This window comes from Canis lupus, chromosome 2, assembly GCF_003254725.2.
Source record: "Canis lupus dingo isolate Sandy chromosome 2, ASM325472v2, whole genome shotgun sequence".
NCBI lineage: Eukaryota > Metazoa > Chordata > Mammalia > Carnivora > Canidae > Canis > Canis lupus.
This window is the reverse complement of record NC_064244.1, coordinates 78,195,003-78,209,182: the sequence shown is the minus strand read 5'-3', so window position 1 is coordinate 78,209,182 and position 14,180 is coordinate 78,195,003. Positions and strand designations below refer to the sequence as shown.

At 59.1% G+C, this 14,180-nt stretch overlaps 1 protein-coding gene across 2 annotated transcripts in view; it reads right to left on the bottom strand.

Moving 5' to 3' along the window:
* IFFO2 (intermediate filament family orphan 2) overlaps nucleotides 1–14,180 on the bottom strand; it is a 48,828-nt gene that overhangs the window by 14,637 nt on the left and 20,011 nt on the right. For both annotated transcript variants that reach the window (XM_049106598.1, XM_025447421.3), the window contains exon 2: nucleotides 512–572. In XM_049106598.1, coding sequence (XP_048962555.1) covers nucleotides 512–572 — 61 coding nt within the window. The remainder of the gene's footprint in view (nucleotides 1–511; nucleotides 573–14,180) is intronic.

Here is a 14,180-nt window from a genome sequence, read left to right as displayed (position 1 = left end):
AAAGCTTGCTGCCCAGGGTACCCGGTGCATGGGAAGCGGAGCCCAGACACAGAGCTCCTGAGCCAGGACCCCAAGAGGATATTCTCACCCACCCAGGTGAGAGGCCCCCCACCCTCTCCAAGGTGTTCCACCCCAAGTTGGGTCCCGCAAGCTGGGGGTAGGGCAGCTCAAGACCATCCAGTCCTGAACTTGGTGGGGAATAATAGCGGGTGGGAAAGAGTCAGGGGACCATCACCCAGCACGCAGGGGTCAGCACTGGAACTTGGACCCAGGCTTCCCAACTTCCGTCCCTGAGCATTTTTGCAACATTGTGCCAGCCCCTTCCTAGGTCCGAAGCAGGGGGCAAGGAAGAGGCCTCATGGCTCCATGGAGGAGGGACTGAAGCAGCAGGAGGCTGCACAGTGCAGGGGCTGACCTGGGAGTGGCCTCTGACTTTGCCCTGTGGAGACTGTGCCCCTTACCCATGTGGTTCCCACAAGCCCCTCTTGGTCGGGACCTCTGAGGTGCTCACCTCCTGCAGCGTGTCCACCATGGTCTGCAGGTTCATGCGCTTGGCAAGCTCCTCCTCCCACCTGCAAGAACCAAGAAGGACAGGTGGTGAGAGGGTGGCCTCCCCGTACCCCTCAGACACAATGCCAGCGCCCACCCTGGGCCTGTCCCCAGGCTAGGCAAGCCAGGTGCAGCAGTGAATCGATCCCTGCCTGCCCTCCAGGAGCTCCCGGTCTAGGGGAGGGGGACAGCCAGGCTGACACATAACCATATAATCAGGTGGTAGAGCCAAGTGCCGGGTTCCAGGCATGAGCACTGACCACGGGGAGATGAAGGCAGCAGGGTGGACCACCACCGCCCCTTCACACCAACTGTAAAGTGCCGTGCAAATGCGGCTCTTGCAGCATCCCACGGTAGGGAGCCTGGCACTCAGAGGCCAGGCCATAGCTGGCACCGCGCTCGGACTCTTTGCACCACACGGAAGAAACTTCTATTGTGCTGATCATTGTGATCGCTGGAGTCTTTTTGTCCTACAGCAACCCTCATCAGCGAAGAAATCTCCCACACAGCTATTATCCCTGTCTCACAGATAAGCAAACTGAGGCTGAGAGAGGTTAAATGTCTTACCCAGAGTCACACAGCTAGCTTAGTGGGTGGGGCTGGAATCCAAACCCCGGTCTGTTTTATTACATTAAAACAAAAACAATAAATATAGCTCTCACTTAGTCAGCGCTTATTATGTGCCAGGCCCTGTTCCAGGGCCTTCTGTGTATTGTCTTCATTGGAGCACACATTGGTTAAAGCTGGACAGGAAAGGATGAAGGGCAGGAGGCACACAGCAGCTCACGGTGCACCCCCAGTGTTAACTGGAGGTAGAATGGGATGTTAATCATAATCACCAGGGCTGTCTGGGTGGCTCAGTCAGTGAAGCATCCGACTCTTGATTTTGGCTCAGGTCATAATCTCGGGGTCGTGAGATCGAGCCGCAGGTAGAGCTCCGCACTCAGCAGGGAGCTTGCTTGAGATTCTCTCTCTCCCTCTGCCGCTTCCCTCCATCCCCACCTCCCTCTCTCTCTCTTTCATTTTTTTTTTTTAAGATTTTATTTATTTATTTGAGAGAGAGAGTGTGTGTGCCCAAGCAGGGGCGGAGTGGAGAGAGAAGCAGGCTCCCAGCTGAGTAGACAGCCTGATGCAGAGCTTGATCCCAGGACCCCGGGAGATGACCTGAGCTGAAGGCAGACACTTAAGGCTTAACTCACTGAACCACCTGGGCGCCCTTCTCTCTCACTCTCTCTTTCAAATAAATGTCTTTAAAAAAAAAATCATCATCATCACCGTAACAACACCAGGCACCGTTCTGCATGACATAATTCAATCCTCCTAACAACCCTCCAGCACAGCTATGCTGTTAGCCCATGTCACAGATGCAGAAAGCAAGGCATGAAGTCAGGGGCCCAAGGTCAGGGTGGGGACAGGTGGAGCCAGGACTCAAACCCAGGCTGGAGGCTCCAGACTGAGCACTTGCAACCCTGCCAGGCTCCCCACAGACCCAGGATCCATCAGAGCCCTCCCCGGACTCCCCACCCAGCTCCCCTCCCTCCCCAGAGGAAGCCTGGGGCAGGTTCGTTCCCTCCCCGCATCCTGAGACAGAGAGATGAGCTTCTCTCTCTCTCCTCACCCTAGGGCCGCCTCCCTACATGGCCTCAGAGCAGGCAAGTCTGGAAGCCTTTTAGGATGCTGTCGGGGCCAGCTAAAAATAGGCCAGAAGGGAGGAATGGATGAAGGGTGCGTTACGTCACTGGCTTATGGAAACAAGAGAAAACGGATACTGTTTGCACACACAGAGGAAAAATCCTCCTCTGCCCCACACACCCCCCTACTCCCTCGTTTCCTCTGGTCTATACCAGCTCCCCTGGCTTTGGCAGCCAGGCCTAGATCTGCCGTGGGCTCCAGGGTCTGGTAGTGGGCAGGCAGGGGGTTGGGGCTCCTGCCAGGAACGAAGGACACAAAGGAAGCTAAGGACGGTCCAGTCAGTGAGAGGACCCAAGGGTCGAACCCCGACCCGACCATCTCACTGAGCACCCCCACTCTACAGATAAGGAAACTGAGATCCAGAGCATACAGGGAATTTACCTGAGGTCACCTGGGATGTCAGGGGCAAGGCCAGGAGTCCAGCCCCAGGCCCGCCGTGGGAAGTAGGACTCCAGGTAGGGAGAAGCTCCCAGGCTGCCCGAAAGCTGCCCAGCAGCATAGGGCTTGGAGGGGGGGGTTCCAGGGCCCAGAACCCAGGTCTGCCCTGAATCGTCTCTCCTGGCCCTGCTGCTCTGAGCAGGGCAGGGGACTCCGTTCCAAGCCGCCGAGCAGAGCAGGTACAGGAAAGGGCTGTAGGATGCCTCTGCAGCAGCAGCAGCAGCAGCAGCAGGAGCACCAGAGAAGGGAGCGGTGAGGGGCGAAGGTGTGTGCACCCAGGGGCCCCGCACCACATGCACCCACTTCCCAGATGGGCTCCTGGAGATGAGCCCTGGCCCCTCTCACTTTCCTTGCGAGCAACCTTTTGATGTGGGGTCAGCAGACCCGTTGTACAGAAGGGGAAACCGAGGCCCAGAGAAGGAAAGAGACATGCCCCGAGTGAACCCCGAGCATGAACACGAGCCATGCCTTTGGGTCTCCAGACCACAGCAGGAGCCACAACCACTGACGGGCCAGCACGGTCTGCGTCCCACACCCCGAGCTCAGCGCCTCGCACACAGCTCACGGGCTTTCATGTGAATTATCCTTAACCTGCTTGGGGAGAGGATTTTTCCCTAAATCCATCCTGCGGATGCAGGAGCTGGAATTCAGAGAGGTGAGGTAATGTGTCTAAGGCCACACAGCTAGTGGGCAGGGACAGGACTCAAGTGCCACCCCTGCTCTAAAGCAGCAAGTCTCCAGCTGTGATGTTGCAAGGCAATGCCTTGGGGGTCTTGCCTGGATTCAGGCAGGTCTGGGTGGGGCGGACAGCTGCATTCCTAATGAGCTTCACACACACACACACACACACACACACACACACACACACCCTGGACAGCACTTTGAGCTGCCCCGAGTCTCACTGGTGTTTCTAAGCTGCGTCCCGACAGATGAGCATTGCAGCAATGATTTCACGGGCCTTTTCATTTCCAAAGCCGGGCTGGGTAGGCAGGCGGCAGGCCTGCTCCCAGAAGACCTAGGACAGACCCCCGCGTGTCCACGGCAGCTGGCCTGCCAGACCAAATCCGCTGCCCACACCGCCGCACCTCCCAGCCGCGGTGGGAAAAGCTGGCTCTGCCGGTGCCAGCGTTGACGGTGCAAAAAAGCTTTGCCCTTCAGCTGCTCTGCTGCCTGGGGTTTCAGAAGGACACCAGCGATGTGCTGCTTAAGGGGCCCCGGACGCCCCGCATTCGCTGCAGCGCTGCCCAGGAGGAAGCTTGCAGCCAACCCGAGATGTGGTCGCTTACATTTCCACACCCGTGTCCTGGGCACAGTCCCCTCCCCTGCCCTAGATCTGCTCACAGGAATAAGGTTTCAGTAAGGATGGGTGTTTGGAGCAGAGGCACCTGCATAAGCAAAGGCAGGCAGCCGGGAGGCCACTGGCCCTGAGAAGGGAACAGGCCTCCTCGGGGCTCGTAGGGGCCAAGGACTGGTCCCCACTGTGTCCTGTGAGCCTTTACCGGCTCTCACACCAGGCCCCGCCACTGAGCAGAGGCGCTCACGCTGCAGCCTGTGATGCAAACTCACGCCCCGTTTTACAGGCGAGGAAATGAAGGCCCAGAGCACAGAGAGAACTGCAGCCAGGGCGAAGGCGGCCTGAGTCACCCCGGCCACCTCTGCCCACCTTGATGTGAAACTTCCAGCTTTTCATCCTTAAGATGCTGGAGAAGAGAAGGGAGAGGAGGCATGATTATTGGTCACTTTCTAGGTGCTGCTCACCGTGTTAGGCCTTCACATACACGTAAGAGAGAAAGTACCACTTAGCCTTACCCTGAAGATTGTCCCCACTGTGCAGATGAGGACACAGAGGCTCAGATGTCACCCAATCCCCCTCCCCCGCTCCTCCTAAAACCCTAGTCATTCTCTCCACTGTCTCCAAGGCCATCTCTTCCCCAGGCCTCATGGCCACTTCAGTTCTATTCCCTCCTTGAGCTCTGGTTCCAGGGAGCCGGGCCTCGGGGTCCCCGCCTCCCAGGCTGCTTGCTCTCACGCATGGCTCTCACCCAAGGAGCCAGCCGCCACGTGGAGGATACGGATGGACTGCTCCATCTTCTCCACCTCCAGAAAGAGCTTGGGGCCCAGCCCAAGCGCCAGCTGTATCCCAACCACACGGGGGAACCTGCTCTCGCCCCCTGCAGCCTCTCCCTCCCCACCCTGCAGACACCCTTGGGACAGCAGTCTCCAAGAGCCAGCTCCTCTGAGGGCTGTCCACAGCGGCCTCTGCAGCAGGCCCCGCAGACAATGACAGAGGAGGAGGGTAGTAACCCCACGGAGCAGCTAGCATGGACCGAGCACGCACACGTGCCAGGCACCCTTTCTAGGAGCTTCCCGTGCACAACCTCAAACAACCTCACGGTCCCCTCTAGGTACATGATTATCTGAAGGCCAGGACCATTACCCAAGATCCCACAACTAGGAAGGTGGGGTGGTGTCTATTTCACACCTTTACTCGGAGAATCTCGCCGGAGTGAAGGCTGAAAGGGGCCAGAGTTCACCCAGTCCCCACCGCTGAGGGCGCAGATAGGGAAACTGAGGCCCGAGGTCACACAGGGAATGGACTCCCCAAGCACCTGCCTCCTCTCAGAGCCTGGGTCTCCCCGCCTACACAGGAGACAGAGTGTGGCCCCAACACCCTCCAGGGACACTCAAGAACACATCCTGCTTCCATACTCTCTGAAAGTCATGTGAGCAGCCCTCAGCTCTGATGGGGCTGGACCTCAGACTGCATTATCCTTAGCCCCAGCCCAGCCTCCTGCGCCTGCAACTCATCACCCCAATTCCTCCAGTGGCCTGTGCTCAAACCCTCCCACTGCCTAGAGCCTGGAACTGAACAGGAAATCAAGATCCCGATGAGGAAGGGACTGACACAGGGCAGCCCGGAGGCCCCCGGGGTGCAGCCCAGCATGACCCACAGCACGGCAGCTGGATGGCGTAGCGGGCAAGGGCAAGGGCAAGGGCAGTCCTGGAGGGCCTCCGCGCCAACGCAAGGGACGGGCCGGGACTCAGACTTGGGAGTCCACAAATCAGGAACTTGGATGTGTGTGCGGGCAGCGTGGAAAGCCCTCCAGCACCCATCTCAGAGGTCTCAGGCACCCCGTGCCCTGGCCTGATGGGGCATGAAGGAAACATGGGTGACGTGCCTGTTCTCGGTGGGACAAGAGGCTCAGAGGAGGGGCACCATCATACAAGTCAGCAGAGAGAACGGGTTACAATTACCCTTACTACGCTCACTGCCCTACTCCTGCACCTAGAACCCACCCACACTTGGCAAGGAGCTGAAGAGCCACATGGATTTGTTGAATGAGTGAGTGAGTGAGTGAGTGAGTGAGTGAATCCGAGCTGCAAGCACTCCTCAGCCCTCCTGCTCACCCCTTCTGCCTGGAACATTCTCCGCCTACACCACCCCGGTCCAGGGGCTCCCAGGAGCGGAGTTCCCAGCACGGGCCTTCCGCTCAGCTCCCCCACTCCAAGGAGAGGAAGGCCAGGGGGAGGGACCACCGGGGCAGGAAGGGGGGGCAGGGAGAAGGAGAAAGCTTCCCCCTCCCACTTGCCACTGCCCTCGGGCTGGTGAGGGGAGGCAGGGATGCGAGGACAAAGAGGGCGAGGAGAGGAAATGACCCTACCTAATGACTCTGCAGCGGAGCCTCAGCCGCCACCTTAGCAGAAGGAGAACACGTGTGAGGCCAGGGGCCAGGAAGGGGGGTGACGGCACCCGCCCCAGCCAGATGTGGCCTCCCCGCATTCCAGAGGAGCCACAACCACAGGATGGACCGAGGAGAAGTCTGGCAGGCCCCTGGGGGAGGGGGTGGGCAGCTTCCCGGCCAGCCTCCCCCACCCCCACCCCCCAGCCCCCAGCCAGTGTCTCCCCGCCCCCATCAGCTCCAGATGACACACAGAGCCTCAGGAAAGGGGCCCACAAAGCCGGCCTGCTGGGGGGCGGAAAGCCAGGCTGAAGTCACTAGCAGAGGGACTGACTCACAGATTTTTCACTTCCTGTGTCGTCAGAGAAAGAGGTCTGGGGCTCCAGCTCCAGAGGAAAGTGGGTACAGCCCCAGAAAAACAATTAAGGCTTCAGGGATGGCCCATGGGGCTGCTGGGGAGAAAGTCCTGGGGGCGCCTAGGCGGCAAAAGACTAGGTTTGCATCCTGCCTCGGCCACTTTCCAGCTGTGTGACCTTGGGCAACACAATCACCCTCTCCGGCCTCAGTTTCCTTATCTCTGGGATGGGAAGCTCTCCACCCCTTTGGAGGGTGGCTGTGAGCACTACATAAGGTGGGTGGAATGTATGGGTGAAAACATCCCATCCCATCCCGCCCTCCCCACGGAGCAGACCATAAATGTGAGGCAGGTCAACGTGAGCGGTGGAATGCCTCGGCTGGCCCTGGCGCCCAGACCTCTGAGCTGGGAGGATGCCACAGGAATGGTCCACACCTTTCCAGGGAAGGTAGGCAGCTGACACACCCTGGCTGACTCACTCAGGTGATGGGAAGCAGGCTCAGGTGAGGCTAGGCTGGAGCTGGCAGTGCAATACTGCATTCTGGGCCAAGCCTGGGCCTGGCCTCCGGTGGAGGGCAGGTGACAGAGAACAGTTCCCACCCGAAAGGACAGGGAGCTCACCCCATTGCAGCGCAGCTGGGTGCAGGCTGCCGAGAAGGCCAGCGGCATGCAGGGCCACCCTGCCCACCTGTCTCCCCCAGTTCCTCCAGCTCCTGTGTAAGCCCCACTCGCAGATGCACAAGGCACTGCTCACCCTCCCACACGGACGGGGGGTGGGGAACAGTGTCCTGCCCTGGCCACACTGCAGAGCAGGGGGTCCAGACTAACATCCGAGCTGGGGAACGAGGTGGCCCGGCCCATGCACAGACCCAGGGAGACCTTTGGGCCAAAGCCAGTCTCCCCAGAGCCCACGGGCAGATCAGAGTGGCCTCTTCGAGGGAGCCCACCTTACAGATGGAGACCCAGAGCCCATCACCCTCTTAGCTTCCGCGGAGCCCCCTCGAGAGCTCCAATGTCACAACAGGTCAACGTCCCAGGCCCCAGCACCCCCTTGTCCCCTATCACAAGCAATTACCACTTGCGGCAGAAAAGAACCACCGATGAGCGGGAAAGGCAGTGGGAGCCGGCGGGGCCGGGGAGACAGAACCTGGACCCAGCCCTCTGAGGGGGGCCCTCCTCCATCCTGCCTTGCTCCTCTCCCGTGGTTTACCGTGAGCACCTCCTCCCTCCAGCAGAAGGAAGGCTGGTGCCCGCACTTGCCAGCTGAGAGGCCCCCCGCGCTCCCGAGCCCCGAGTCCCCGCTGTCGCAGGTGCCTCCTGGCACTGCCGCCGGGCCGCTCACCGTGCTCCTCCCCGGGGCACTCGGTGCTCCCGCCTGCACCCAGCCCCTGACCCCAGGGAAGGGACCCCGTGCAGCCGTGCCCATCAGCCGCCCGGCTGCCCAGCTGCACTCCACTCTCCGAAGGAAACACAAATTAAATGCCAACTGATTGTTTCCAGGGAGGAGGTATTAATTTAATGTGTACACTTAACCAGGGCAGCCGATCCCATTAGGGGCGGGCAGTAATGGCCCGGGAAGGCGCAGCACAGGCCCGCAGCTGGGGTGGGCCGCGGTCGGGCAGCCCCATACCAGGTGCATACCCCTCCCCCGCATGCCGCACCCCCACGCACGCACACATGCACGCACCCACGGGCCTGCTTGCACCCTGAAAGGGCGGCCCCGTCCAGGCAGCCCAGCGGGCAGGGCTTGCCACGAGCGGCCCGGGCCTCACAGCATCAGAGATGCGGAGAGTCTCGACCAACCCTGCCAAGAAGGGCAGGCAACTACCCGAGCCACCTGCTACTCTGGGATTCCTGGGAGCCCGCTCCCCGCTACCTAGGCGTCTCAGTGTCCCCCGCCGTGACGTGGGAGTGGCAGTCCCACTTTGTGGGTACACGGTTGGGGTCGGACGGACACAGTGAGCTCAAGTGAAGGGACACAGGCAGCCCTGTAACTGGTGTCGCCCTGCCTGCGCTCGCCCGGCGGGAAAGGGGAGGGAGACACAGGGCGGTAGGGCCCCGGCCACCGACCCCGGGGATCTGGAAGCAACTGCGAGAGCTATGACTGCCATTCAGCTGCCCGTGGCTTTCCCAGTGCGGAGGTGATTCTCCCTCCTTGTTCCTCGGTGGCCACGGGCAGCTGGCTGGCCTCTGGGGCTCTCCATGGGAGCCACCAGGCCTTGAGAGAGGTGGCAGGGACAGGCTGGCGAGCCCTCAGCTGCATCCCCTTCCCCAGGCCCACACTTCCTCAGGCAACATAGCAGCAGCCCTGCAGCGGGTCTTGTCTCCGTCCTTAACTTGCTGTGTGACCTTGGGCAAGTCCCTTCCCTCCTCTAGCATCACTGTCCCATTCTTAGTGCAATGGTGTCCCCCTAGATAAATTTTAAGAGCCCAACCAGCCAGGACAGAAAAGAATTTCTATGGTCCCGGGGCAAAAGCCTGACACTGACCACAAAGCAATCTGATAAACCACGAGGTCTCAAGGCAGCTTGGATGTCAGTCTTGGAGCTCAAACCAGTGTGTGCAGCAGGGAGAAGGGCAGGGGCTCTGGAGGGTCTTAGGATCAAACCCCGGCTATCCATCCTGGAGCAAGCTACCGACCTTCTCTGAGCCTCAGTAAAACCATAGGGTTTTGTGCAACCGTTCAACGGACTCATGTATGACAGGTGCCTAGAAAAGGGCCACCACTCAAGTGTCACCATCCTCATCCTTATCACCTCCCAATGACAGATGATCAGAGAGGTCCAGAGACTGAGACAGTGGTCCTGGACCACACTGCAGGTGCCAGACTTGAACCCAGGACTACCTGACTCCAGAACCACTATGCTGCCACAATAATCACGTTGATGATGATGATGATGATGAGCTCAATGCCACCATCACCTGGCTGGGTGACCGGGACACACGGGGGTGGGGGTAGCAGAGGGAAAGAAGCTGGATGCTGGCACTGCCAATTCCGCTGCCCACAAGACCCAGCCGATTCCCTGCTTCTGCCCTCCATGCTCCCAGATATGGAGGAATGGGCATGGGCTCAGCCCTTTGTCTGACCTGACAACGGCCCCCTGACAGCAGAAGAAACCGAGGCAGGAGAGGTCCTGGCAGCCAGAGCCCAACTAGTCTCAAGACACCACCCAGCAGGCACAAGGCATTCTCATGGCTCAGAGAAGCCCCTGGTCACCTGCCCCCGTGCCGATCTGAGGTTTCGACTGTTTCTATGAGTCACCTGCTCCGGTTACCCAGTGTCCACATTCACCCGGATTCCAGCGCCACTCCCGCTTTGGCGCCACATATTGAAACACCTACAGAGAGAGACCTGGCGGCTCTGCATGCCTGTAATCCAGAGCTGCATGCTGGGCAGCAGCCTGTGCGCTGCTGGAAGCCACACCTGAGTGGGCCCTACCCCCCAACAAACCAGACCACTTGAGTGACGGAAAGTCACTCAAAGGGCATCTCATGGCAAGGAGGAACCTGCATCCCAAATCATAGGCCACAATGAGGCTTCAGGGGCACCATCTCCAACCTCTTCCAGGCTTCCTGCACCTTCATCCTCTCCTCCAGGGAGCCCTTCCTGACATCCCCAGGGTGAGTCACTACTCACCCAGCAGGGGTTTCCCGTCCTGGCACACGCCTTCCTCATGGCATCCAGGGAGCTGTAAACTGTCACTTCTCTGCCTCTCCCATCACACCTGCTCTCTTAGGAGAAGGGAATGTTAAGTGCATTGACTGGAAAATGCATAATATGTGCTGGTTTAGTCACTGTTCTCCCACCTTAGCTCTGTGAGCCAGGGGTTCTCATGCCCACTTCACCGAGGAGCAAAGAGAGGTCCAGGTGCAATGCCTGGCTCCAGGTCCAGCCCAGTCCATGTGACCTTCCCGGCTGAGCAGCCTCTCAGGGGCAAATGTGTCTTACCAGCTCCATAAATCCCACTCTCCACCATGCCCTCCAACACGCCCGGATTCCCATCCCGGAGTCAGATGCACAGATGTGGACTCGCGGGGGTCTCGGTCATTGATTTGGAAAAGAGCTGCTCAGCCAGGGTATTTATTTTGCCCGCTTTACTCACTTCTGAGACCCTGGAACCCAGGTGGAGAAAGGCCTTAGCATTCCACCTCCAGCAGCTGCGTCCAATCCGCGGGCGGCCCCACCACCCACCCACCCCGACGACTAGCGCACGACCAGCAAAAGAGGCACTGGCTTTGGAGTCAGACGGATAATGGGTTCAAATCCCAACATGACCGGCCACAGGCTTCTGGGCAAATGATTTCCTGCCTCTGAGCCTCCCTCTTTGGACAGTGTGACACGGGGATCATGAAGGACCCACTTCGGGGCTCTCTAGTCCGTGAAGGAGGGGATATATGCAAGCTCTGGATAAATGGAGGCTCTGCTTCCCTGCCCTGTCCTGCTGCTATGAACTAGCCCTGAGCATTCCCTGGGTCTCAGTCTCTTCATCTGTGGTCTGTGCCTTCTGGCCCTGCAGCTCTACGGAAACCATGGCCAGGGGAAGGCTGTAGTGTCATCAGGCCCCCAGGCACTTTCCTTCGCCAGACTGGGATGCTAGGAAGGGCAGATGTGTGCCTCTGAGCAAAGCTCCAGGTTCCCAGCTCTAAGGTGGGTGCAAATGGAAGCCCCTACCTTGTGGGGCTGGCGTATCGAGTCTGGATGCGAGAAGTACTTAGTAGAGCCCAGGTCCTAGTAAACGCTCAACTGATGGAAGCTATGATGAGCCATGGGATGTGGTCTTCCCGCCATGGAGAATGGGTGGCTCGGCTTGGGGTGGCAGTTCACTAAGGGAACTGGCCAGGGCCCTGGGGCGCCAGACAGGATACCTGGATGCCAAACCGAACCCTCGCTATCAATGCCTGGTAACACACAGAGCCATCAAACAAAGACACAGGACGACTGTTTCATCTGTCTGGTGTCCAATCCAGCGGCGCATCCCGGCACTGACATAAAGACCCGGCCCAAGGACGCCCCAGGGAATGGCTGTCTCAGGGTCACAGAGCCCAGCAGCCCCACAGCATCCACTGCAGCCCAGCTCCGTCTATCTGTGGGCTTGGATACCACCTTCTTCCCCCCACGACAGTTTCAGCAAACACTTCCCAGGTGCCCCACTCTGGGAGCCAAGGGCTAGGGGGGCGAGGGGGTGGAATGAGAGTATCCCCCTCCCCCCAGAGAGGGGCTCTCCAGCAGCATCTCTGGCTCCCTCACCCTCAGGTTCTCAATCCCTCGACCCACAGGGCAGGAAGGTCTGGGCTGCCTCGTGCCCTGGAAGCGGGGATGGAAGAGGCCGCTCCTCCTGGGCCATCAGAGCCAGGAGGCATCTCTGCACTGTCCACGGATGGAGGGGACCCAGGGACAGGAGGGAGGAAACCAGGAAGCACCAACCACCTGGAAAACAGAGGGAACCACGTGGCGGGGGTGGGGGGGGAACAGGGGTGGGAGGGAGGCTGGTCACTCTGCCCCTTGCTGTGTCTTTAAGTCACGATACAATACGAAGTTTACCACCATCACCGTTTTTACGTGTCCAGTGCAGTGGCATTAAGTGCACACATGCTGTTGTGCGATCATCACCACCATCCACCTCTGGAACCCTTCACCTCGCCCAACAAGCTCTGAGCCCGTTGAACACGAGCTCCCCGTGTCCTCCTCCTCTGGCCCCTGGCACCCACCTTTCTACTTTGTCTCTGAGCAGGGGACTACCCTAGGGACCTCACGGAAGGGGAACCGCACGGTATTTGTCCGCTTGTGACTTGCATATTGCACTTAGTGCAATGGCCTCGAGGCTCATCCGTGTCTTAGCCTGTGCGGGAACTTCCTCTCCTGTATCTTTTAGATTGTGAATGAGGTCGTGTGTCCGGCAGTCAAAAAATCAAAATCGTTTAAGCTTTAAAAAGACAAAAATGCCTGCTGCCTCTCCCTTTGCGGCAGGCTGCACGTGCACTTCACGAGGATTACACAAGGAAGAGAAAGACGTGGGGTAAGTGAGACAAAACAAAGCCCCACCCAGTCCCCCCTCCCCGAGAGAACCCTGTTCACCCTTACTTAGCTGCACATCCTTGCCAGGGCTTTCTTATGAAAGCGTAGCTTTTCAAAGTGAAAATGGGATCCGATCGTATGTGGCGCTCAAGCATGCTTTTTCCACTTAATGTACAGCAGGCATCCTTCTGGGCGGGTCACGCGGCAGGTGGCTGTGGCCCCACTGATCGACCGGGTCCTGCACTGTCATTCCCAAGTCCCAGCAGTCTGGGACACAGACACAACGCTGCGGACATCATCCTGGCACACACCTGTCTGTGCATCTTGCCCAGTTATCTCGGTGGAGTGAGCCCTGGGGCCAAGGGGGCAGACTGAGAAACGGCTTGTGTGCCCCTCTAGGGTGCTGTGTGTGCTCAGCTGCTGCTGGAGCTGGGACAGGTGCTCAGGGAGCCGAGGAAGAGCAGGGCCCCTGGGTCCCCGCCCCAGTTCCTGCAGCGACACGGCTTGGGGCCTCAGTTTCCCTAGTAATCAAAAGGCTGATAGGGGAAGACCCCGCCATAAATACGGCCCTTCCTCACCATCATTAGGGTAGCACTCTGCCCTCCCCAGGGAGCAAAGTGTGGGGAGCTCAGGTCCATCGGAGAAATGGGCCCGATTCCTCTCTTCCGAAAGGGTGGAGGTTTTCCACCCAGTGTGTGATGAGCCTTGTGCTAGCATGGGGCAAGATAAAACAGCGTCCCCCGTGGCACGTTCTGCCCCAGGTGTGCCAAGCCGCCTCACACCTCCGATGCCTGTGCACGTGCTGTACACCCTGCCTGGAGGGCTCTGTTCTAGCTGCCCCCTTTGTCACCTCTCTCTCCCTCTCCTCCTCATCTTATACCAACCTCAGTACCGAGCTTATATGCTCCCTCCTCCAGGAAGACTTTGCTGACTCCTTGGTCAAGGTCAAGTGCCCTACTTCTGTGCTCCAAAAGCCCCAGCCACTTGCTACTCAGGTTATCCGTTCACTTTTGGGTCTCCCTCTCCTTAACTCTCAAAAGATCAGGCCCATCTCTTGTTCCCAACTCCAACTCTGGAGCCCAGCACAGAGCCTGGGACACAGTAGGCACCAAAACGTTTCCTGGATAAAGGGTATACTGACTGTGTCACCTCCAGGGCCTTTCTTGGGACACCCCATCTGGAGTCAGTACAGCACTGATTTACTGTGTGGCCTCAGGCATGACCTCCTGCCTGCCTCTCCCCATCAGCCTCAGTTCCCCCGACCTGCCAGCTCTGCTACTATCCTCTTCTTTCACCTGGTCACCTGAGCCTACCCTCTGTGGGACAGATGACAGGAAAGTGAACTCACAGTGCTCTACCCACAGGACTTTGCCCTCCTGCTCAGGCCGGGCCAAGCCCCCAGAGATGCTGCTCCACCCCACCACCCTCCCCAGCATCAGGCACCCTTAGC